The 25,806-nt window shown below is 46.4% G+C and overlaps 1 protein-coding gene across 1 annotated transcript in view; it reads left to right on the top strand.

The window, feature by feature from the left end:
* Positions 1–19,170, top strand: part of PINX1 (PIN2/TERF1 interacting, telomerase inhibitor 1) — a 90,982-nt gene extending 71,812 nt beyond the window's left edge. Inside the window, exon 7 of the mRNA XM_014948398.1 lies at positions 16,340–19,170. Coding sequence (XP_014803884.1) covers positions 16,340–16,945 — 606 coding nt within the window. The 3' untranslated portion in view covers positions 16,946–19,170. The remainder of the gene's footprint in view (positions 1–16,339) is intronic.
* The last annotated feature ends 6,636 nt before the right edge of the window (positions 19,171–25,806 follow it).

Here is a 25,806-nt window from a genome sequence, read left to right as displayed (position 1 = left end):
CCCCTCACCATCTTTGTCGCCCTTCTCTGGACCCGCTCCAGCACCTCAATGTCTTTTTTATGGTGGAGGGCCCAAAACTGGACACAGTACTCAAGGTGAGGCCTCACCAGTGCCCAGTACAGGGGGACAATCACCTCTTGGGCCCTACTCCCCACGCTGTTCCTGATACAGGCCAGGATGCTGGTGGCTTTCTTGGCCACCTGGGCACACTGCTGGCTCCTGTTCAGCCGACAGTCGACCAACACCCACTGAGTTACTCTAAATTGTCTTTTGAGGTGGTTTCTGCCATCATTATTGTTTTCCACTTTCTCATTGAGCCTCACTTCCACCTTAAATCAACACCTACCTTTTCACACAAATCATCTTCTCATGAAGGAGAAACCAGTCTGAGAAACCAGCTTAAGGGTAGTATGAAGGTGCAGTAATGGCGAGCAGTGCTGGCACAATTAACTTGACTGTTGGGGACTTTGGATTTCTTTAATCAGCGTTAAGTGGATTTTCTTTCTAACCTATATCCGTGTGGTGTGCTGCTTTTAAAGTTTTCCAACTACTAATATATATCACATTTTAAACATGTGGAACTACCAGCAGCAGTAGCAGGCCTGATGAATGGCTGAAAGATGTCCCGACTTCCTAATTTTTATACTATTTAATGTTAGGTTGTCTTTCACCCAAGTGCACTTTTAATATCAACACTGAATTTCTTTGGCTATCATTTTAACTCCTTCAAGTGCTGCCTCATTTGAAGCCTGGTTTCCAGATCGATTAAGCATCTATAATTACTCCATTTATTTATTCTGTCCTCTTCTTACTGATTTCAGCCACATTACATAGGCAGACAGCAGCCTCACAAATACTAAGTTCCTCCTCCTCTTTGTGAAAATAAATGGTCGCATAAAAAGGAAAGACAAATTGTTTTCCCAGCTGGGCCTAACTGTATTATTAGACATCAGAGAATCCACAGAGAGGAAAGCCGTTATGAATGCTGTAACCACAGGAACAGCTTCTATCAGAACTCACACTTCATTAGATATGGGGTCATCTAGCCACAAGATGCAAAGCCACAGGAAGCCAAGTTGCTTTGCTTAGAGTTACTACAACCATCCTTTTTTTTTTAAAACGAAAAAATGGAGCTCAGGTCTTGGACCTTCATCTGGACCTTCATCTGTGCTTGAAATGAACTTCTTTAAAAAACTGCTTTAAAAAAACTCCGTGGCTCCACCCCCTGGCTTTTCTTATGGCATGAAGTGTGGGGTAACGAAGGGAAGAAACCAAAGGGAGCTGGGGTTGCTGAGTCACTTGCTGAGATTTGAGAGCAGCTGAGGCGGTGGTGGAGCTCCACTCAGGACGCAGGGACCACCCAGCTCCTGCAGGTAGCGGAAGGGATTAGCAGAGGGCTCAGGGAATGAAAGGAGAGCAGGGTAGGACTGAAAAGGAGGTAAAGCAACCATAGAAAGCAGCTTTTAAGGGTGGATTTTAGGGTGTAATTGGGGGATAAACAAAATCTTCTAAAGCTTCTGCGCTCTTGCTAAATGCCGAACCACTCAGGTCTGTTGGGCAAAGGGCTTTTTTTTTACTCTTCACACCCTTTTTAGTGCTCAACGTAAAGCAAGAACTTTGGTGCTGGCTGGCATCTGGTTTCTCTCTGCTTCGGGACACTTAGGAACATCTTGGTGACCTGCTCCAAGCCTTCCACAAAGGATTTGAGCCCCCCCAACCAGCACCACTTCCCTCTCAACAGAACAGCTTCCCACCACACAGCCAAAAACTGGAGAGAGCAGCTGTGATTTACGCTCTTCGCCTTTGCGTACCTGTAGACCGGGGAGTATTAAAGCAAAATAAGACATTGGGAACAAATTGGTCTTCCCTTTAATCTTACATTTCCTCCTGAGCCTTCTCTTCATTTCGCTGCTGATTCCTGGAGCAGTTTGCTGTTCAGGAGTGATACACATCCCATTCCCACTCCTTTTCCAAAGCTCCTGTGCCAGGAGACGTTCCAGCTTGGAAAAGGCACGCTGCCTGCGGGATTGCCTACCTGGCAATTATTTGTTGCCATATAATAACCCATTCAAAGCTTGAACCTGCAAGTCCCTTGAGGCACAGGTTCTGTGTTTTGTGTGGTTCACTGGGCAACCGTAGAGCACTTCGTTCCCCTCAAGGCATTACATATAGCGTTAATAATAAAATCCTAGGAAATCTATTTGGAATTACAGGCACGGGGATTTTCTCATTGTCGGTTTTTAACATTAACTGCTAAATCTTTATGGAGCACCATAAAGCTAATACTTAGCATAATGAAAGACATATGTGTCTAAAACTCACCCAGGTCACAATTATAGAAGCAACCACCCTCAAATTAAGAAAAAATAAAAAAATAAAAAAAAAGAGAGAAAGGAAAGGTAAGTAGGAAGGGAAGCAGCAAAGAAGGGTGTGAAATGAAGGCTGTGGTTTGAGAGGTGCAGAATAACTCACCCAGGTCACAATTATAGAAGCAACTACCCCCAAATTAAAAAAAAAAAAAAAAATTAAAAAAAAAAAAAAGGAAGGAAGGAAAGGTAAGGAGGAAGGGAAGCAGCAAAGAAGGGTGTGAAATGAAGGCTGTGGTTTGGGAGGTGCAGAATCACAGAATCATTTAGGTTAGAAAGGACCTTTCATCAAGTCCAACCATTGAAGGGAGGCAAGAAAAGCGGAGCAGAAACACAGAGGTCAGCTGTGGAAAGCAAGGCAAAGGAAATGAAATCTTAGAAAGGTTGGAAGATGGAGAGTGAGGCTCTTTACTCCCAGGGGAGGAAAGAAACGTAAACCCAAGAGCGGTCGGGATAGATACGGAGGTGAAACACAAATAAACTGAATATTTTCACCTTTAATGCTTGGGAGATCAGAGATCTATTGCCAGGGAGCAGAAAAGCTGAGATAAGACCCTAAGTGTGAGGGTACCAACTCTCTCAACGTCATACGGCTGTCTGTCGGTTTTGAAGCACAAGACCTGTCATCTTCACTTGGATAGTTAGGATTTTCTTTGACATTGAAGCAGGCCTTGGTAGTGTAGATACTGTACATGCTGATCTAAGCTGTTCTATTCTCAAGTAGCTTGCTTACCTAGGGTAAAATGGATGAGGTTTGCAGGTTGATTGAGCCAAAGTTCTGCCAAAGATTGCAGATTTCACAAACTGACCACAAAAAGCATCTTTGTCACAGGTCACAGCATACGTGCTCTGTCTTGCTTGGGCTACGAGGCTGCACAGGTCATGCTGGCACTTGTAGTCTCCCAGGGATTACCCACAAAGTAGTGCCAACCTGCTTGATGACAGGTTTTCTACCTGTTTTGGGGCTGAAATGTTCTGTTCGTTGTCAGGGCCCCGGAGATGCTGGGAGGGCTGGAGCCCCTCTGCTGGGAGGGGGGGCTGAGAGAGTTGGGGGGGTTCAGCCTGGAGAAGAGAAGGCTCCGGGGAGACCTTGGAGCCCCTTCCAGTCCCTAAAGAAGGAGAGCTCCAGGAGAGATGGGGAGGGACTCTGGATGAGGGAGGGGAGCCATAGGATGAGGTGGAAGGGTTTTAAAGTGAAAGAAGGAAGATTTAGATTAGGTATCAGGAAGGCTGTTTTCATTATGCGGGTGGTGGGACAGTGGCCCCGGTTGCCCAGAGAAGCTGTGGCTGCCCCATCCCTGGAGGGGTTCAAGGGCAGGTTGGAGGGGGCTTGGAGCAACCTGGTGTGGTGGGAGGTGTCCCTGCCCAGAGTAGGGAGTAGAACTGGATGATCTTCCAACCCAAACCATTCTATGATTCTATGTTCTCAGTAGGGATCACCTTATTTTGGTGTTTCAAGACAAGATCAGCTATTGCTGGATCTAATCTCAGTATTTAAGAGTAGTTTAGATGTAGTGTTGGGGGATATGGTGCAGGGGAGAACTTTGTAGAGTAGAGTAGATGGTTAGACTTGATGATCCCAAGGATCTTTTCCAACCTAAATGATTGTATGATTTCAGAGTACGGTCACTATTGCTAACAGACTCAAGGATGAAGAATGTGGAGATGCATCACATACTTTCTCCTTCTTTTCTGCACCTTATTCCTCTTCTGAACATCCCAAGTGCCATCTCTCCATCACAATAGACACTCCAAGCTGATCCTTTCTCCTTTTCTTCCCTTCTTTCATCCTTCTTTATGCTTCCTTAGCTGCCCAGGTCCCCATGAAGTGGAGGGTTTCTACATATTAGAAACCTGGCTTATTAGAAACCTTTGTCTAATTGCTCCAGCACCTTATCAGATGTTTTTCAGTATCAAGGGGACAGAGAGATCATTGAAGGGATACCCAGGATTCTTTATTGTCTAATTGCTCCAGCACCTTATCAGATGTCTCAGATGTTTTTCAGTATCAAGTGGACAGAAAGATCATTGAAGGGATACCCAGGATTCCTTAAATTTTCTAACAAGCATGAAAGAGGCTGAAATACCTGTCCTGCAGTAGGAAACCTCAGGAATGGGAAAATACTTTGTTTCCTGCTGAAATAAGAGGGAATTTTTAGGCTTTCCCTGTTAGGACAGCAAGAATTGCTGCCATTCCCTACTATCTGTTGTGGAGCGTGGGGATGGATCCCCAAACCCAGAGGTTCTGTCCTTGCCTCCTCAAGAAGTTTTTCCATCCTGAATGATGTCACTTAGGTAGTTTGTGTTGCATCTTGCTCCCGGTTGCAGTCATCCTGCCTTTCCTTCCTGTGATACTCTTGCTGCCAAAATTAATTGAGAAACCAAATTATAAGCCTTTTCACCTCGAATTCTGAAGTTTATTAACTGCAGTGTTCTCTGTAAGTAGTTACTCCTGGTAATGTTAACGAACATGGAAAAATAGCAAAGCCTGTAAATCCAAATGAAGTCAGAACACCTTATGTCTTCTTTAAAGCAGTGCTCACCTTTGCTTTTATGCTGCTTGGAGTGGAATATGTGCCTCCAGGAACTTGGAAGCTGATGCTGTGAGTGAGCACAGAACAATACAAGTCTCTGCAGAAACGTTGCTCTGATAACTTGGCTTTTTTGGCCTACATTTCTCGGTGGTTATTATTTGTTAATTATGTTATATAGCGCTCACATGTGGGCTAATTGCTTCCCCAGAGAGCTGACGATAAAATGATGGACAGAACAAGGGCAGGATGTTACACACATCTCAGTGAAAGGGTAAGGTAGGACAGGAGCGATATGGTTAGTTAAATATTTAAGTATTTATAAAACGGAGTAGCCTTAGGAAGCGTGGAAGAGTTGGGTCGGTTTGTGGGGGGAGAGGATGGGTGCTGATTTGAATTGATCCGAGGACTTGTCAGAACAGTTGTGCAAAGAAGCCCCAAAAGTAAAGAAGAAAAATTGAGAAAAATGCAGAAATTTATGGAAGGAGGCTGCGGGGAGATTGTACCTGGTTTGGGTGTAGCTGCAGGGCTGTTCTGGGTGAATTCTTGAAAACAAGTATAAAATCCATATGAGCCATAGTTCCACTGCGTGAGTGGTAATTCCTTGAAAAATAAAAACCTTTCCTCAGATAAATTCTTTTCTTCAGACCCTTATTGATGGGAGAGAAGAAACAAAATGTGCATAGGCATCTGTGCAGTTGGATTTCAGATGTCACTTCTCACTCTTGCTGCTCGCCTTGTTTTTCCCCATCTGTCTTTTAGCCCATGTGCTTTCAGGCAGGAGGGCTCTTCTGACATTCCTCCTCTGCTGGCATTCCTCCTCTGCCCTGCTCTGAGTCACTGTGTCCTGATTCATTTTCCTGTGTGTGACTACTTCTTCACACCTGCTTAGAGAAAAGGAACCCAGTCACAGCGAGGGGACGCTTAAGGGACTGAAAAGTGACACCGGGTATTTCTCAGCTGCTCCTCGGCCACCTCTTGTCAGAAAAACAGGAAATTTCTGTACCCTCACGCAGAGGCCTGACTTGATTTTCTTCTGTGGCTCAGCTCTTCCAGCCTATAGCCCTCTCGGAGCAAAGAAACGGAAGAGTTTCAAGTGTGTATTTTCCTTCTGAGAAGCATTTTCTAAGGGGAAGGGGAAAGGAGTGAAGGTTTGGCCATTTAATTTATCTGTTTCAAATGCTCCTGGAAGCACTATATTCATACACAGATGCACCTTTCTACGTTTATTATTAGAAAAGAGATAGGAGTGAAGTTTTATGTAGACAGGGGTTATTTTTGGGTTTTGAAGGCCATGGAGTTTCCTCTGCCAGAAGCCAAACTGTGGTGCTGATTGCTCATTTTCTAAGGGGAAGGGGAAAGGAGTGAAGATTTAGCCATTTAATTTATGTTTCAAATGCTCCTGGAAGCACTTTATTCATACACAGATGCGCCTTTCTACATTTATTATGAGAAAGGAGATAGGAGTGAAGTTTTATGTAGGCAGGTGTTATTTTCAGATTTTGAAGGCCATGGAGTTTCCTCTGCCAGAAGCCAAACTGTGGTGCTGATTGCTCTCAGAATTGCTACCAAAACTCCTTTTTCTTTTCTGGCTACTTCCAGTGATTTTCATTGTGTCCTTTTTCTCTAGGTGGCTTATCTCAGCATCTTAAATCTTCACAGCCCTTGTACCCCCAAGCTACTTCCAGTGATTTTCATTGTGTCCTTTCTCTCAGCATCTTAAATCCTCACAGCCCTTGTACCCTCAGGGCAGGGGGTGGCACTGGATGGTCATTAATGTCCCTTCCTCCAACCCAAACTGTTCTATGATTCCATGAATACACAGAGTGAGATAACGTGCAAGAGGTGCAGAAGACTGAAAGGGAAGAGTTAAAAAATCATCACGCTGCAGAGAAGAAAAATCCTTTTCGTGTCTTGAAAGAGAGACACTTAGATATCCTTGTGACATCTCATTTCACTCTGGTTACACTGCTGAGGCCAGCAAAACCTCTCTTCCTTTGCATTTCCTTGCAAATTACATCTGTGCGTTCGACTGAACATAAACAAAACTAAAGGAAGAGATTTCCCCTAGGATCTCTCTATTGGCACGATACAGAGATCCAAACACAGTGACTTCATCTTCCCAGAAGCACCTAAATCAATTCTAACCGTTCTGTTCTCACCTTGAATAACAAGAGGAAATTTGCTCCGGCAAAGCGAGCGCAGGACTGGGAAGGTCACGTTTCCCAAGTTCTCTTCCCAGCTACAAAACAGAGTTGGTGGGAAACACTGGAGAAGAAGTTATTCCATCCAGCTCTGGTACAGGCTATCAGAGTGCAAAACATGCCTTCACTGGAGAAGAAGTTATTCCATCCAGCTCTGGTACAGGCTATCAGAGCGCAAAACATGCCTTATCATAGAATCATAGAATGATTTTGGGTTGGAAGGGACCTTAGTGACCATCCAGTCCCACCTCAATGCCCTGGGCAGGGACACCTCCCACCACACCAGGTTGCTCCAAGCCCCCTCCAACCTGGCCTTGAACCCCTCCAGGGATGGGGCAGCCTGGGCCAGGCTCTCACCACCCTCACACCAAAGAAGTTCTTCCCCACATCTCAGCTCCATCTCCCCTCTTTCCGTGTCAAACCCTTCCCCTTCATCCTTTGCCTCCCCTCCTTGATCCAGAGTCCCCCTCCATCTTTCCTATATTCTCCTTTAGCCTTCCACAGGCTGCCTTCTGCTCGTGGATTTTTCTTGCTACTTTTCTTTGCTAAAACTTTAATGAATGCTGTTTTTTTTTTTCCTGAAAAGTGTCAGAACAGTAGGAGGAAGTTTGTGTGCTCTGGTGGACACGGTGTCGGGGTTCCCGAGCTGACGTTAGAAATACAGGTGCTGTAAGTGCTTGGTCCTGTAGCTGTTGGAACTGGAGGACTGACCGGGATCTGATAATGACAGCTGGAATGAATCCCCAGGACTATCATTGTAATCAAGTCTCTGGCCAAAATTTAATCCCTTGCACTTTTGCAACCCCTGTTGCTTCCTCTTCCGCTGTTGTTTTCAGGCTGATGGCAAAACCCGGTCTGAGTGTTACAGCTTATTGTACAGCTCCTGTTTCACTGATGGAAACAGGCTGGGACCCAATACATCGTACGACAGTGAAAAATATATTGTTTATATGACAAGAAAATGGCATTTTAGATACCTACACGTTGCGTTCAGCAAGAGGGATAGTGGCTTTCTATTTTAGGGGTAACGTGTGAATGGTAAGAATGAATGAAAATGGTAAAATTGGCCACTTTCTGAGGTATAGGATGAACTTTTGGCAAAAATACAAAGAATTACAAGACGGCCTGGGAGGATTTGACTGCAGTTTTAATAGAAACACATCACCGCGGAATTTAAAACTAATATTAAAAACGGAGTCAGCAGATGCAGTGTAAATGTACTTGAAACCCCAGCACCTATAGATTTACAGTGGAATGAAATGGGTGCTGGGATGTGGCAATAAAACCTCCTCACTAGGATACGGTGCCGCGTCGGAAGGGGTATCCTAAAGGATTGTGGAACCTTCGTCCTTGGAGGTACAAAAAGCTGACCTGGTCTAGCACTGGCTGAGTCCTGCTCCAGGCCAGAAGCTGGACTGAAGACCTCCAGAGGTCACTTCCAATCAGTGATTTTGTGAATAACCCCAAAATTATTCTAGGCAGAGATTTGCTACAATAAAAGTCCTTCCCCTTATTAATTGCAAGAAGCACAAGCTGACTGCAATGTCCTTTGTAGTTGCAGGTGGAGGCAGGTGTAGCAAAACTGGATCTTCATAATTCCATGGAGAAAATGGCTGGGGTTTTTTTAAAGGCTTTTCCTTGTCCCTTTTCCATTAGTTACTTCCTAACCTCTCTCCTTGTCCTTGCTGGGGAAAGACAGAGCTGCTAGTTCCCGTGGTGTACAGGACTTAATATCCAGCTGGAAGACGGCAGCTGATTTTTCAGTGCATTTTAGCACAGAACTTATTTTAATGGATTCAAACAGGAAAGTCCTTCTCTATAGTAATTGGAACTTGTCCTTTTAAAAAGTGCTATCGTGTCATACAGCCCCGATAGGTATTAGACATTCAGGATTTTTATTCCATTTCCCAGAAGTGGATTCCTTGCTATATTGGCACTCGTTATAAATAGTAGTAAAATTAAACCTCGCTAGGGTCAGGTGAGGTGTCCTGGTGATTAGAATACCAGGGTCAACAAAAAAAGGAGATTGCAGGTGACCTGAATTTTTATCGTTTCTTTCCAGGTTTAGGTTCCTGCTTTTCATCTCTTTCATTAAACCCTCTTTTCTTAGAGGTCAAATTGTATCCCTGTTTAAGTTTTTACAGCATGACGGGGCTGGAAGATGCTTCTAGAGACTAGATCTTCCATTTTCCATTCCGAGCAAGGATTGACTCTACCTGACACTTTCCTGGTAGTCATCTGAGCTGCTTTCAACAGTTGAGACTCCCAGTGGCTGTTGAGGCTTCACATAGATACTGATTTCTCCTACTAACAGACTTTCATGTTAGTAATTCCCATCTGCTGCTGCTCGTCTTCTGCCTCATAAGCACGGGGAAAATTGTCCCTTTTTTCTGTTTGCATCAGCCCTTTCTGTGCTGGGAGTCTGGTGTCATTTGTTCTTCCTAAGATGCTGTCTGCAGAACACCCATCTTCATCAGGTAAATTGAAAACATTAGAGCCTCCTGGGTACCTCTTCTTATGCCAGAGTCGACGTCAGAACTGATAGTACGTGGCCTTATTTATGCATGTATTTATTTTAATCCTGCTTAAACTCATTGTGCTACAGCTCTTTGTTCACTCCCTTGCCTCTTTGATCCCAATCCAAATGTTTATGCTCGTACTTAACTTCAAGTTGTCAGCTCCTTAAAGCAAGACTCTGTCCTCCTTAATGTCTGCAGAGCTCCAGAGTGACTCTGGGGGAATATGAACCTCATGAGGTTCAATAGGAGCAAATGCAAGGTTCTGCACCTGGGCCGGAACAATCCTCACCATCAGTACAGGCTTGGGGGTGAGGTATTGGAAAGCAGCCCTGAGGAAAGGGACTTGGGGGTGCTGGTGGAGGAGAAGCTGGACATGAGCAGGCAGTGGGCAGTTGCAGCCCAGAAGGTCAATCCCATCCTGGGCTGCATCAAAAGATGCGTTGCCAGCAGGTCCAGAGAGGGGATTCTGCCACTTTGCTCTGGTGAGACCTGATAGCAGCCTTCCAGTACCTGAAGGGAGCCTACAGGAGGGCTGGGGAGAAGCTGTTTAGAAAGGCCTGCAGTGACAGGACGAGGGGCAATGGCTTCAAGCTGGAGGGGAACAGATTTAGACTGGAGATGAGGAGAGGGTTCTTCACTGTGAGGGTGGTGGAGCACTGGGACAGGTTGCTCAGGGAGGTGGTTGAGGCCCCTTCCCTGGAGGTACTCAAGGTGAGGCTCGATGAGGCCCTGGGCAACCTGGTCTAGTTGGGGGTGTCCCTGCTGACCCTGAAGGTCCCTTCCGGCCTGGGCAATTCTATGATTGTATGATTCTATGAATAATCTGCTGTGCTCATCCCCATCCCAGCTAGACCTGGCTCAGGGAGGTACAGGGATGCCCCGGGTTCTTGCCTGTGGGGTTGTGCGACTGTGCGGGGGTCATTCCGAGGCACCTCCACGGCGAGGACCTGAAGCAGCAGAAACAGAACTGGATTATATTAATCTCATTGTTCTGGTTTCTCGACGAGAAAGTAGCTAATCACTGTGGTTCAGCCCAGCCACAGAAAGGGGCTGTAGCATTTTCAAGCCATGAATGATGGCGCGATTGCCGTGTGACTCCTTACTTTGTCTGGCCCATTTTCTGTAATTTAAGTGAGAACCTACTGAAATTATAGTTTAGCTTCATTCTGCCTCTGTGCTCCCCCTTTCTGTGCTTTCCCCTTCGTGTCATTTTGGGAAATTTGAGCTAAGAAAATTATTTGTGAATTAGTACCCCCTCATTTACAAATGAGAAAAGGCTTGAAATTGCTTAAGTAATTCTGGTTTGAGAACCTACTGAAATTATAGTTTAGCTTCATTCTGCCTCTGTGCTCCCCCTTTCTGTGCTTTCCCCTTCGTGTCATTTTGGGAAATTTGAGCTAAGAAAATTATTTGTGAATTAGTACCCCCTCATTTACAAATGAGAAAAGGCTTGAAATTGCTTAAGTAATTCTGGTTCGTACGTGGCAGATCTGAGACTCTATGGTAGATGGTTTTGATTCCCCTGTTCTAAGCTTTAAGTGCTGAGAAGGAAACACTTGTGGTCTGGAGGGGAGATAAACTTCACTCAATTAATCCAAGGTGCTTCTACTGCCGATGTACCAGCACCCTTTTGTCTTTGCTGATTGGTTGTTTCTCGCTTTTCCTCCCAGAGTAACACACGGACGCACTTTTTCTTTTTCGATTTTAGTTCTTCAATCTTAAATCTCCAAAGATATTTGGGGTTCAAACTAATTTGATTTCATTAGATGTCTAAATGTTTTCTACTTTGGGCTTTGGCCAAACTGTTTTCATGATGCGATGGGAATTGTTTTCTTTATATAATTGACCTATTAAATCCCTTATTTTTTTCTTCACTAAATAACTGTGGTTGAGAGGTGCTCTGAGAGTGTGATGCCTTCAAGATGCAATCCTGATCCTGCAGGAATCAAGGGAACCAGGATTTCAGTGTACTAACTTAATGATTAAATCAGCATTGTGTGCCTCAAGTGAAGAAAGCAGTCAGTGAAAAAAAACCACGGTGGTATTTAGAGTGCTTTATGTACTTCCAATTATTTTCCATACATTTAACTAATTACATAAACAGATGATATTTACAGGGAACTTCTGGCTATAATTGACCTTCATCTTTTCCTGTGCACTTCCCAACCTCTCCTTGAATTTTCCTATTGTTTCCTCTTAATCGTTCCACATTTAACACCATGTTTCAAGCAGCCCTTTTCTCTTGCGTGGGACCATCCTACCAGTTCCCTAGAGACCAGTATTCCCAACTCCTTTTGTCTTCACCTTCTCAGCCCATTTTTGTTGGCAATTTTTGAACTCACAGCGTGGACACATGTATCTCCTTCAAAGCCCAGTCTTCAGGCCACCCACCAGTTACAGCACGATTGGTCTTTACCTTTGTGATCATCAGTTCTTTGGAGCTGGAGTGTTTCTTTCTGTCTTCTATCTTGTGTATTACATTGCTTTTCAGAAGTTGCAGCAACAGAGTAAACATTTAAGTATGTATATCATATAAGTGTGTATATCAGGGCCATGAGGATGCTGGGAGGGCTGGAGCCCCTCTGCTGGGAGGACAGGCTGAGAGAGTTGGGGGGGGTCAGCCTGGAGAAGAGAAGGCTCCGGGGAAACCTTGGAGCCCCTGCCAGTCCCTCAAGGGGCTCCAGGAAAGCTGGGGAGGGACTCTGGATCAGGGAGGGGAGCCCTAGGATGAGGGGGAACTGTTTTAAGCTGAAAGGGGGGGGATGGAGATGAGATTCTTTGGTGTGAGGGTGGTGAGAGCCTGGCCCAGGTTTCCCAGAGAAGCTGTGGCTGCCCCATCCCTGGAGGGGTTCAAGGCCAGGTTGGAAGGGGCTTGGAGCAACCTGGTGTGGTGGGAGGTGTCCCTGCCCAGGGCAGGGAGGTTCGCCTTGGTTGATCTTCAAGATCCCTTCAAACCCAAGCCATTCTATGATTCTATAATCTTATTTTTATTTGAATCTTACATGCATGCGGTGGGGCAAGCAGGGAAGGAGTTGCACAAACTGTGAGTCTCCCGAGGAGAGGTTAGAGAACACCCATGTTTAGAGTTCAGTGGTGTTCCCATGGCTACTGGGACAGGTACATCACGGGAGGGGGAACACTTCTGGCACTTAACAGCCTTTTCCAGGTGATTTATGGTTTCACATAAGCCTTTCCTAAACTGAGAGGTTTTCTAGGGTTGGCACCTCTTTGCTTGTCTCCATGCCCTGTTGGTTCTGTGTTCAGTGGCCCATGGTTATTAAAATTCTTATCAATAAAGGAGTTTCTGAGCAAGGTTCTTATTTTCTGGGCTCATGCATACCTACTGAACTCCTCAGCTTAACCAAAGGAACGTTTTTTGTTTTTTTTTTTTTTATGTCTAATGTATTTTATAAAAGAAATGTGTAGAGTTCAAGTAATATTTGCCTTCAATTACAGTAATTAAGTTGTCAGGAACTTGAAGTCACCAAGGGAATGAGAAAATCCTTTCCTGGTTGGCCAGGGGGTAATTGGTGTTCTGGTGGCAAGTAGGTTTAACATATTGGGGTGGGGAGGGAAACTGTTCTGGCTGGCATCAGCGGCACAAAACTGGGGAGACCGTTTGTCATTTTGCAATCCAAGGTGTCAAAATCCTGCCGGGGGTAGAAGGAAAAGGAAAAGAAAGTGCCCTGTTTAACTCTGCTGGAGCGGGGCATCTATTTTTGATCCACTCTAACACTGCTTGCTCAGGTTGGGAGGTGTACCTTATTCAAAAGACAGTGGCTACCAAAAAATCCACTTATTCTATGGATTCTGACTTGTCAAACTTCTACTGCAGCTCCCTTTCCAAATATCTGTATCTATAGATGTGTATAGGGCTTTTTTTTTTTTCCCCAGGTTCAACATCTCTTCTTTGCCAGGAGTCAAATAGTTTCAGTAACTTCACAAACTTTCCTGACGGGTACACTACAAGGTATTCCTACAAGAAAAGCACCTAATTTTGATAAGTGCCCACACAAACACTGCTGGAATCTCAAGTGTGGCCTTGCTTTTGTTCCACTGGAATGGCTCTCTTGAAAGCAGATGTATGAGGAAATCGCTACTCGTAATGCATCGCTAATGACACAAATTTTTGCATTCCTGCTCGTGCGACTGAGTAAAGGTTACAGCCACAGAAGGAGCCTGACCTGCAAAATCTTACTCCCAAACCCTGATAAACCCTGCTTCAGGCAGCGAGTTTAACGATGCCCTGAAGAGAGCCAGATCTCTTATCTACACCATCACGCAGTAACTGTAAAGCATTCCTGCTCGTGCGACTGAGTAAAGGTTATGGCTGCAGAAGGAGTCTGACCTGCAAAATCTTACTCCCAAACCCTGATAAACCCTGCTTCAGGCAGCGAGTTTAACGATGCCCTGAAGAGAGCCAGATCTCTTATCTACACCATCACGCAGTAACTGTAAAGGGTTGAGATAAGTGGGTTTATATCTCCCAATTTGCTGCTGGCCTTCACCTGGTGTATCCATTTCTGCCAGGGAGAGTGGGTATGAATATCACTGCTCTGATTTGCTGGCATTTTATAGTCACTTCCATTCACATACAGGACAGATGGGCAGAGGGGATGCTCTTCTCTATCCCTGCATTTATGAATGGAAAATCAGGGAAGTGTCTCTGTCCTACTGACCAATAGTTGCTGATCATCTCCCGTTCAAGAAGCGTGTTGTAGGCCAGATGGTGGTAAGGTTTCTACTCCCACTTCTCACCTGCTCAGCTTTTCCCATCGAGGGAGGTGTGTGCATTTACCTGCAGTTCGTCCAAGGCTTTAAAAAAAAAAAAGCAATGTAAAATTTGGGACATTTCCAAGTGTCATCTGTGATATTTGCCAAGCAAAAGGATATGCCGCAAAGGGTTATTTTTGAGTGCTTCACTCTCTGTGCAAAGGAGTCTGAATTTCAGCTGCCTTTTGGGGTTGTTTATGTTGTAAGTCACAGATAATTTAACCAGTTGTGTGTTTGCATCTTGTTGCATTCCTTGCTTTTTCAGAGTCAGTTCTCTTCGTGCCGTACATAACATCCAGCTCCAGAGCTACGCTTTGCTTTTTATTTTATATTTACTTTCTAGATAGTAGGCTCTTTTTATAGCTATTCACCTGCAGCTGGAGTTGAGCAGCTATTTATTTAGTGTATGCAGAAGCCTTGTAAGATCTAACCCGTGATGTTGGTTTTGCCATCTGATAACGTACGATCAAATGGAGCGTGTTTAAATACCAACATCTGGGACACACAATGACAGTCAACCAGCTACGAAACCAGCATTTCTAAAGATCAGATAAGAGGGAAGAGATGCATCGATGCCGGATTGCGCCCGGTATCAGAGGTTTTTGCACTTTGCTGTAGGGGTGTTCCAGGCACGGGATTTCCTTTATGCCACAGGCAAAGAGATTGTACTCTGTTATTTTTCGCCTCGGTTTCTATCTTGTAGAAACATGTGCCTTTGCAAAGTGAGTGTAATACACCGAGTATGATAGTGTCATACATAATCTGCATGAGTTGCATGGGAGGAGGGAAACAGTAAGAAGTTCAACCCAACAGAGGATTGTCTGGTTCTGAATTCTCTTGCTGCCTTCTATAGTGTCACCTCTTCTCCCTAAATCTTCTGCATTAAGGGCTGTCTCCTACTTCTGCCCAAGTCTGTACCTTTCATAGAAACATAGAATGGTTTGGGTTGGAAGGGATCTTGAAGATGACCCAGTTCCAACCCCCCTGCCCTGGGCAGGGACACCTCCCACCACACCAGGTTGCTCAAAGCTCTGTCCAACCTGGCCTTGAACCCCTCCAGGGATGGGGCAGCCACAGCTTCTCTGGGCAACCTGGGCCAGGCTCTCACCACTTTCACAGCAAAGAAGTTCTTCCTGAGATCTCATCTCAATCTCCCCTCTTTCAGTGTCAAACTGTTTCCCCTTGTCCTATGGTCTCCTCCCTGATCCAGAGTCCCTCCCCATCTCTGCTGGTTCCCCCCTTCTTTAGGGACTGGAAGGGGCTCTAAGGTCTCCCTGGAGCCTTCTCTTCTCCAGGCTGACCCCCCCCCAACTCTCTCAGCCCCCCCTCCCAGCAGAGGGGCTCCAGCCCTCCCAGCATCTCCGGGGCCTCCTCTGGCCCCGCTCCAACAGCTCCATGTCCTTCTGCTGTTGGTGGCCCCAGAGCTGGAGGCAGCACTGGGGGGGGGTCTCCCCAGAGCGGAGCAGAGGGGCAGAATCCCCCCCTGGCCCTGCTGGCCACGCTGCTGGGGATGCAGCCCAGGGGGCAGGGGGCTTGCTGGGCTGCCAGAGCACATTGTCATGTCGTGTTGAGCTTCTCATCCACCAACAACCCCAAGTCCTTCTCCTCAGGGCTGCTCTCTGTTCGTTCTCCACCCAACCTGTGTTTGTGCTTCACAATATTCAAAGCACCATAGAGAGTCCTTCTCCTCAGGGCTGCTCTCTGTTCGTTCTCCACCCAACCTGTGTTTGTGCTTCACAATATTCAAAGCACCATATTGTATTTTAATATTTTTTTATTAGTGTGAAAAAAAAAGAATCTTATTTTTAAAGCCAATCTAAAAATTCAGTGAAAATTCAGTGAAATGCTGTATTTTAGTATATTTTATTAGTGTGAAAAAAAAAAGAACCTTATTTTTATAGCTGGTATTTCTGACTCTCACCCCTCTCCTCTTTGTTCACCTGCAGGAGGATCTGACCAGTCCTGAGTCTCAGGAGGAGAAACAGGGGAACAACTGGCTCTCTGAGCCCAGGGATGGGTACAACACAGTGAAGAGTGTCCTCACCGTACAGGAATATTTTGCCAAACGCATGGCAAAACTAAAGGGCTCCCAGAATGAAACAGAAACAAAGGGGGACAATTCCCACCTGGCAACTGAGGAGGCTCTGGAGCCTTCGGAAGAACTGAAAACCAAAGTCAAAAAGAAAAAGAAGAAGCAGAAGAGAGATGAGGCAGAGAGCGCAGAGCGTTGCGAGGAACCAAAAGTCAAACAGTCTAAGGTAGGAAGCTTGAATGGGAAGGAACTGGATGCTCCGTTAAAGGAGTGTCACCTGGGGAAAAAGAAAAGGAAACATAAAGAGCAGCACGAAGAGGGAAGCATTGGCTGTGATGAAAATATGGGCAATGGAGAAATTTATACCGGAGTATCTGATGGAGAAGATCTCAGCGTAGAGGACTCTGAGGCCAAGCAAAAGAAACGCCATAAGAAGAAACACAAAAGGCAAAAAGAAGAGACAGATGAGTGTGTGGAAGGAGAGCAGAGAAAGAAAAAGAAGCACCGCAAGCACTTTTAACCATTTAAGAGTCAAGCTGGGACTCTGGGGTGATTTGAACCCGTGCCAGAGGGCTAGAGGAGAAGTCTGTGTAAGGACACCAGCCAGACTGTCATGCAGTCTTGAGGACATTGCTCTACCTCCAACTGAAACCAGTGTTTAAATACAGCTTTTTTTCAAGGCAGGACACGCTGACAGGCCAACATGAGTTTCAGGGCCACGTTAAAAAGGTGTGGGACCAAGGCTGGCATGACTGCAAAGCAGGACTTGATAAATTTATTTTTTTTTCTGAATCTAGGGGGAAACAATAATTGCCCTGCTGCTGCCTTTAATGATAAAGCCACTCTTGTTCTCACTTGTGACAGCCCAGCTCTGCTTCTGGAAACTGGAGAGGGGTTTAGTATGTATTTTTTTCACCGATTTTTGCAAAGTCCTGTCTTAATTTTTTTCACTGATCTCCTTTTACATCTAAACCAAATGTTGTTTCTTCCCCAAATCCTTACTCAAATGAAAGGTTTATGCCTGAGTGTCCGTACTAATGAACGAAATAAAAATACCTCCCTTGGTTTCCTTTCTCAGTTGTTAACTATCATCAAGCAGTTGTAACTTTGCAACAAAGCTCAAGCAGCTGTGCCTTTATTAAACCTTCGTTTCGGTTACCTTCAGTGGTGCATCTGGAAATCAAAAAGTTGTCTTGGACGGAGCAAAGTTTTCTGTGAAACGAAGAGAAGGAACAGATTTTAAAAGCGTGGCTGGTCGGGTGCGTTCGTCTTGCCATTTATACATTGAAATTCTGTGATTTAGATTTATAACCAAATTAGAGCTTTGTTTCTGTTCGTAAGCCTGGAAATAAGTAATGCTGGATCTCGGCAGCTTAAACACAGGGGATGGATTTTGGCATCTGAATCTCCCTCCGCTGAGTGCTGTCAGCAGGGATGGGTGAGCTTGGAAGTGGGGGAACGGGAAGAAGCCCATCACCATCCTGGAGCCTGGTTCTGACACTGCTTTGGCCACGGCAAATTGCCAGCCCAGCCCTGAAATCCAGCCAGTTTGCATGGAATAATCCAGAGGAGCTGACCAGAATTCAAACCCCTTAGCTGTTGGTTTGACTTTGGGCCTGGGCTGTGTCTCATCAGTGTAAATCTAAAACATCCCCCTTGCCCTGTTCCGTTGAATAAAATAGGGACTTTTTTTTTTTTTTTAATTGTCTCAGCTCAGTTGAGTTGCTTAACGGGGTTTGAAAAACATTGTCAAGATGCAGATGTGAATATGAAAAAATTTCCTCGAGCTGCCTTTATTGTCCGGTGGGAGAAGCTGAGTCTGAAGCACGCAGTCCCCGTGGCTGAAGATGTTTTAGCTGCAGCTGAAATCTTCCTTCTTGGGTTTTTTTTCTTTTTTTTTGAGATATCTTGGTTTACAGCACACCTTTCTTGCCCTCAGGACACGCTCATTCATTGCAGTGCAATTACTGGCATTTTCTTTATTGTGAGGGAGAAGGGGATGCCTTTCTCTGTGTTTCAGGCTGGGGTGAAACTTTTTCAACCTTGCAGGATTTGCTTTTCAGCGCTGCACAAATATTGGCCCTGATGGGGCTGCTGTGGTTGGGCTTCTTCCCTGCCTTCCCTCAACGAAACTGCCGCTTAATGCCATGAGGTTGCCGGAGAGTTTCGAGTAAACTCCATGCTCGGGGTGAAAAAAGTTCTATTCTTGATGGAAAAAAAACAGCAAAATCATTGATTTATGTTATATTGAAGCATCCTGAGTTTTGTGGGCGCCTCTCAAAACAGCCTTTCGAATTTCACCCCGAGTTTGAATTTTTGTTTGTTAGCAGAAGCTAAAAGCTTGACGTTTTCCAGTGGTTTTTATTATTTTAGATTTTTTTTTTTAAGTCTTGAGCAGCTAAACTTAAGGCCAGGCTGGATGGGGTCTTGAGCAACCTGCTCTAGTGGGAGGTGTCCCTGCCCAGGGCAGGGGGGTTGGAACTGGATGATCTTTGAGGTCCCTTCCAACCCAAACCATTCTATGATTCATTCTATGATTTGTTTTAAACTTTACAGCCTCTCTGGGATTTCAGTTTGAAAAGGTGCTAGTCAAGGAACGGAGTTTCTTTCTCCAAATACCACTGGGCTTGTTTGTTTGTTCTCTGTATTAATCTTGCAGGAGTTTCTGTGTGCTAAATTCTTCTGAGCGTTTGGCCGGATTCCAGCCTTGGTTACGGAAAGAATAAAACCAAGAGTAAATCTTTATAAATTTACCGTGTCACTACAATTAAGCACTGCAGATGAGGAAAAAGACCTGGGAGTCCTGGTGGACAACAGGATGACCATGAGCCAGCAATGTGGCCTTGTGGCCAAGAAGGCCAATGGCATCCTGGGGGGCATCACAAAGAGTGTGAGCAGCAGGTGGAGGGAGGTCATCCTCCCCCTCTGCTCTGCTCTGGGGAGGCCCCATCTGGAGCACTGGGACCAGTTCTGGGCTCCCCAGTTCAAGAAGGACAGGGAACTGCTGGAGAGGGGACAGCAGAGGGCTGCAAAGATGATGAGGGGCCTGAAGCTCTCTCCTATGAGGAAAGGCTGAGGGACTTGGGTCTTTTTAGTCTGAAGAAGAAAAGGCTGAGGGGGGATCTGATCAACGCCTAGAATTACTTAAAGGGTGGGTGTCAGGAGGATGGGGCCAGTCTTTTTTCAGTGGTGCCCAGGGACAGGACAAGAGGAAATGGGCACAAACTTGAATATAGGAAGTTCCATCTCAATACGAGGAGGAACTTCTTTCCTGTGAGGGTTTTCCTCTTTCCCTTTTCCTCTTTCCAGCCTGGAAGAGGCTGCCCAGAGAGGTGGTGGAGTCTCCTTCTCTGGAGACATTAAAACCACATCCTGTGCAACCTGCTCTGGGTGGACCTGTTCTGGCAGGGGGTTGGACTGGATGATCTCCAGAGGTCCCATCCAACCCCAAAAAATGCCTTCCTTACATCTAGTCTAAATGTTCCGTTTTTTGGTTTAGAACCATTGTTCCTTGTCATATCACAACAGGCTCTACTAAAGTTTGTCCCCATCTGTCCTGTAGGCCCCTATTTAGTACTGATAGGCCACAATAAGGTCTCCCCAGGGACTTCTCCAGGCTGACGCCCCCAACTCTCTCAGCCCCCTCTCCCAGCAGAGGGGCTCCAGCCCTCCCAGCATCTCTGGGGCCTCCTCTGGCCCCATCCAACAGCTCCATGTCTCTCCTGTGCTGAGGCCCCAGAGCTGGACACCGGTGGGGTCTCAGATGTACCAGCTCTAGTCCTTTACACACAACCAGCGTAAAGCAGAAGTAACATCCAAGATTATTGCAAAACACAGATTTGGGCCACCATTAAGTACAAGTTTTAAGACAACCCCGTTTCAGATGGGGTAAAGATCTCAGGCCCCAAAGCCTTAACTTGGGGCTCTCCTGTGCTGAGGCCCCAGAGCTGGACACCGGTGGGGTCTCAGATGTACCAGCTCTAGTCCTTTACACACAACCAGCGTAAAGCAGAAGTAACATCCAAGATTATTGCAAAACACAGATTTGGGCCACCATTAAGTACAAGTTTTAAGACAACCCCGTTTCAGATGGGGTAAAGATCTCAGGCCCCAAAGCCTTAACTTGGGGCCTTAAATTTGGGTTCTTTAGACAATATCCAAGATGCAACCACTTTGTGTGAACTTTAAGAAACCCACTTGGGGACCCATCCCGTTCACCATCGCGTGCCATTAATGCCATTTTCCTTTAAGCAGAAGGTAGTTCCGGTTCTTTCGGATAATCAGCTCTCGGCAAAGCAAATTAGCTGAGTGCACCCATGTAATTAACCAATTTTCTCCTGTTTAAACACATGGGAATGAAGTTCTTAAAGCACCCACCTTCAAAAGGCACAATTGACGTCACGAAACCTCCGAACCTGCCAGCGCCCCAGAGGAGGAGGAAGGAAGCTCCGAGAAGAGAGGAAAACCACACAAAGTCCTATTGGAAACGCTGCGGAGCATCACGCCTCCCCTGGAAAAAAAAAAAATAAAATAAAGAAAAAGATCTTAGAATAGCGTGTCCTCAAACATCGGGAGGATTTCTTGCCTCTGAGGCTGTTCTTTGCTTTGTTTCTCCTCGTTTCTGGGCAGGAGAACCCAAATTACCCAAATTATAAATCTCAGCCGCACAGTGTTAGCGGCCGAGGGTCTGAGCTCAGGGAGTCCTGGGACAATATCCCCGGCTCTGCTCCTGTCCCACGCAGGGACAAACAAACTTTTCCTTGGATAAACAAACCTTTTGTGATGCGGGGCTGGCGAATAAAATAAAATAAAAAACTCCTGTGGTGGCAGAAGCAGGAAAATCGCTCCGAAGCCAAACTGGAGCTCGATTTCTCAGCAAGTCACAACTTAAAATTCTGCTTCTGAGTCACTCTAATTATTTTTTTTTTTTCTTATCTTAATCCATTTTTATCCATTTTTAAAGCGCAAGAGGGAAATTCTGCTAGTCCCTTTTGACCTAAAGGGACTGAAAGATATTTATTTTGTAACTCTTAATGCTGCATTTTAAAAATAATTGGAGCATCCTGAGTGTGCCTGCTCAAAATTTTAGCTTTTTTAATTTGGTCTGCATTTTTCACTGTGGGGTGTATAAGGGGAAAGCTCTGGTTTCTCCTCCTAAATGACTGGTCCCAGTAGGGATCCCTGGGGAAAGCCTGGTGGACCTGGGGAGGGTTGAGAAGGGGGGTGGGCAAGAGGTGGATCTTCTGTCTCTGGTCGCCGAGAGCCACCTCTTCTGCTGGGAACCCCCAGCTGCCTCTGCCAAAACTGCCCCTGGGAGCCCAGAGCTTCATCAATAATTAAGGAACATGTGAATATCGAGCTCATTTAGGATTTGCACTTTCTCACACGTTTTAATGTCTCTGAAGCAAGAGGGGGGTAAAGGAGTAGGGGGGGGTGGGGGAGGTTATTTAGTGAAAATCAACCCGCCGTTGGCAAGCGGAGTGAAAAGCCAGATGTGGGATCCAGGCTAAAAGGGGATGAGTTGTTTTTTTTTTAAAAGAGTGGGGACTCTCTCACTCTCTCAACCTGGCGAAAGCCGGGTTGGGGTCAGGGATTTTCTGCCTGCCCCACGGGGAGTTGCCGCCACCGTTCCCCATCCGCTAAAAACGGGGAGAAACAAAGCTTTTCTTCCACCCTTTGTCTGCTCGGTCTATTTTAGCCCGTAGCTTTTAGCCTGTAATTTCCCCGTTCTCCAAAGCAAAAGCCCTGGGAGAGCTCTGCTCCTTCCCGTGCCCCAGATACAGGTGAGAGTCCTGAACGCCAGAATGGGGAAGGTAAGCGTAAAAAAAAAATCCAAAAAACCAAAAAATAACCCCAAAAGTCCAGAAAAGTTCTTTCCAGACTGCTGCTAATTAGCCCGATGCTGTCCCAATTAACAAGGTGGCATTTTCACAGGGCCCCAGCTGCCTTTATGTAACGCGGAGCTTCCTCCAGGACAGGTTTAACCAGCATTTTAGGTCGGGTGCAGAATGAAACCCATCTTACTAATGCAATCAGAATGCCAGGTGCTAAGGGAGAGGGGGGGGAAGGAAAAAAAAAATAGTTGTTGTTGTTGTTATTATTATTATTATTATTATTAGCACTCAAAATGTGGCACAGAGAGGACCCTAGGAAGGTGCTGTCTTCCAGCCTGGGACAAAATTAAAATTTTTCCAGTATTTTTGCACTATTTTTTGTCCTGTGACCGGAAAAAAAAATAGTTGTTGTTATTATTATTATTATTATCACTCAAAATGTGGCACAGAGGGGACCCGAGGAAGGTGCAGTCTTCCAGCCTGGGACAAAATTCAAATTTTTCCAGTATTTTTGCAGTATTTTTTGTCCTGCAACTGCAGGGCAGGTTCTGAAAAACCCTGTGAGTTTCCCCCCCCAATACCCGGGGGGAGATCAATCGATGTTACCCCCACAATGTGGAGGGGCAGAGTGAGGAGCAGGAAAAACCCGGGTGAGGGGCTCCATCTGAGACCCTCCAGACATCCCTCGGGTCCTGTCCCTGCCCAGAGCTTTATCCTCGCCCGGAAAATCCTTGGAAAATCTCCCCTCCTTGGAAAAGCGGTGCGGGATGGAGGCAGCACCGTGTGTCGCGTGGAATTCGGCTCTTCCTTTTTTATTTTCCTTTTCCCTTGAGGGGATATATTGTACTACTCCTACTAAAAATCCGCTGGTCTCCAGGGCCTCCAGTAACAAGAGGTTGTTATTTTTATAATAATGACGATATCCAGACCCGGCGCATCCTGAGGGGTGAAAAATAACATATTCCAAATAAAACCTTGCAACTTTGGGCAGGTTTTTTTGTTGGCTATTTTTTTATTATCATTTTTTTTTTTTTCAGTGCGCTTCAACTCCTACTAAAGAGAAATAAATAAGTAATCATCTTTTTTATTTATTTATTTATTTTTTTATTTTTTTTCAGTGCGCTTCAACTCCTGCTAAAGAGAAATAAATAAGTAATCATAATAATAATAATAAATTTAAAAAAAGGGATGTTGCAGGTCTTCTTCCCAACCTCCCGTCCTGCAAAAACGCACCCAGGAGACCTGTTTGGGGCAGGACGGAGGGTTTGGCATCCTCCCTCCCTGCCTCATCCCGGCACTTGGAGGTGGGATAGGATGGGATGGGATTTATGGAGAAGAACTGGAGCCTGCCGTGTCCAAAACACAGATGAAAGGCAGTTGCTATGTGCCTGCCCGCGCGTTCCCTGGGTGTAAAGGGTTTATAAATCTGTCCCGGGACCAGGAAATCTCCTGCGCCTTTTAGATTTTCAAGAGAAGTTGCTTTCCTGTTGTATTCCCAGATAACGCAGCTCTGATCCAGCCCGCTTGTAAATAACTTAATAGATTTTAATCAGTTCCTTCGGAAAATGTTGTGGCTTCCGCAGGGTTTTAATTCGGTCCCGGGGAAAAGCTCAGAAAGGGCAGTTGTTGCTCCGGCTGGAGGCGAAGTTGGCACTTTCCACCTCCCTGCACCCAAAAACCACCGTAACCCACCAGAAACGTGAGGATTTTGGGGCAAAACGAAGGGAGAGACTGGGAAATCCAGGCAGATCCTGCACCCTGACGGGCTCACGTTTACACACCGCCCTCTCCATCACTCCTAATCTGACAAGAGTCAATAGGAACACCCAGGGCACGTGGGAAATGGCTGCTTACCTGCACAAACACACTCACACCAGCCCTGGGATCCAGGCTGGGGTTTTTCCCCTCTGTCCAGGGAGGGGGGACAGCTGGTTGGCCCCGAGGAAATGCCTTCCCATCTCTCTCCCCGGCTTTCTGGCAGGGCGGAGAGGAAATCCACCATCAGTCAAAGCGGAGCTGCTGGAGCCCATGTCAGGGGGTCAGAATCATAAAGGAATCCAGCCACTAAATATATTCGCCGGGGGCAAGTGGCAGGGATAAAATGGGCAAGGGGATCTGGCTGGGGATTGTGGGTCCCATCGCTTTCCTGCACATCCTTCATCCCAGCTTCTCGGGGGTGACTTTAGGAAATATCGTTGGGTGACACGGTGGTGTTTCCATCCCAACTGGGCTGGGGGGGCTTTGCAGGATGGGGCAGCTGCAAGAAAAAGCATCAGACCACCCTTCCCTCTCCCAGTATCCCAGGGGATGGGCACTGGGCACCAACTAGGAATGTCGCAGCCCCTCCAATCTGTGCCCAGCACCATCCCCTGCCCTGTGTGGCCCCTGCAAAGCTCAGCCAGGAGCCCAGCCAGGCTGGACAAGCGCCCACCAGCAGGTTGACCAGGTCCCAGTTTCCCTCCTGTACCTGCATATCCCTGAGACATGGGAATTTGGGGTAACTGGGTGAAAACCAGAGAGAGCACAGCCTGGACTAGCAGTTAAAGCAGGGGGGGTGGGGAAAAAGGGGGGGGTCCTGTCTGCGGGACCTGTGCCTTGATTTCCCCTTGCAAACAGGCACACCGGAGCCTGCCACCCCCTGGGGAGGGGTCTGGGGACCCATTGGAGCCATTTTCCTTTTCTCTCCAGACCACCCTAAAAAAAAAAAATAATCTCAGTGCCCTCATCTCCTCTCTCTGCGCTTCCCCCAGCCTTGAAGTTTTTGGGGGCTTTGAAATATGGAGGGGGGGGGGGGCTGTGTAGGGGTGGCAGGACCGTTCCCAGCTCCCTCCTCCTTTCCCTTCAGCGGGCAAAAGAATAAAAAAAAAATATGAATAACAAAAGGGGAGAGGGAGGAGGGGAGAAGAAGGGGGAGGCTGGGGGGGAGCTTCCCCTTTACCCACCCCCCCCACACACTCCCAGGGGGTGCTGGGCAGCCCCCCCCCCCCTCCCTCGCCATCCTGGCCGGGGCTCCGGAGTTTGCAAACAAGGAGGAGCAGGCAGTGCTCTTCGGTGTCATTGGAGGAGGGATTTTTTTTTTTCTTGGGTTTTTTTTTTTAGGGTAATTGATTTTTACAAAAGCCACTTTCGTGCCCCTGTTGTTCTTGCATTGTTTTTGTTCAGATCTCTGTAGATAATCACCCAATGGGATGGGAGGGAGTAATGATTCTGAAAGAAAAACTAATTTTGCGTGGGGGAGCGGGACACCTTGGAGGGGAGAACCTTTGTGCTGATTGTTATTAGTTTTTTTTTTTTATGGCTGAGAACTCTCCACATAAGCACTTCTTGTTTTCATGCTTAAACACTTCATGCTTGGAACAAACCTAAACCCCCCCCCCAGCGTTGCCCGGCGGGGGAGAAAAGCTCCGAGAGTCGCATCCGCCGGCCCATGAACGCTTTCATGGTGTGGGCGAAGGACGAGAGGAAGAGGCTGGCGGTGCAGAACCCCGACCTGCACAACGCGGAGCTCAGCAAGATGCTCGGTGAGGAGAGAAAGGGGTGCGGGGTT

Source organism: Calidris pugnax, unplaced genomic scaffold (assembly GCF_001431845.1).
Source record: "Calidris pugnax isolate Ruff unplaced genomic scaffold, ASM143184v1 scaffold140, whole genome shotgun sequence".
In the NCBI taxonomy this organism is placed as follows: Eukaryota; Metazoa; Chordata; class Aves; order Charadriiformes; family Scolopacidae; genus Calidris; species Calidris pugnax.
Note: the sequence above shows the minus strand (reverse complement) of the source record. Positions and strands in the feature narration are given on the sequence as shown.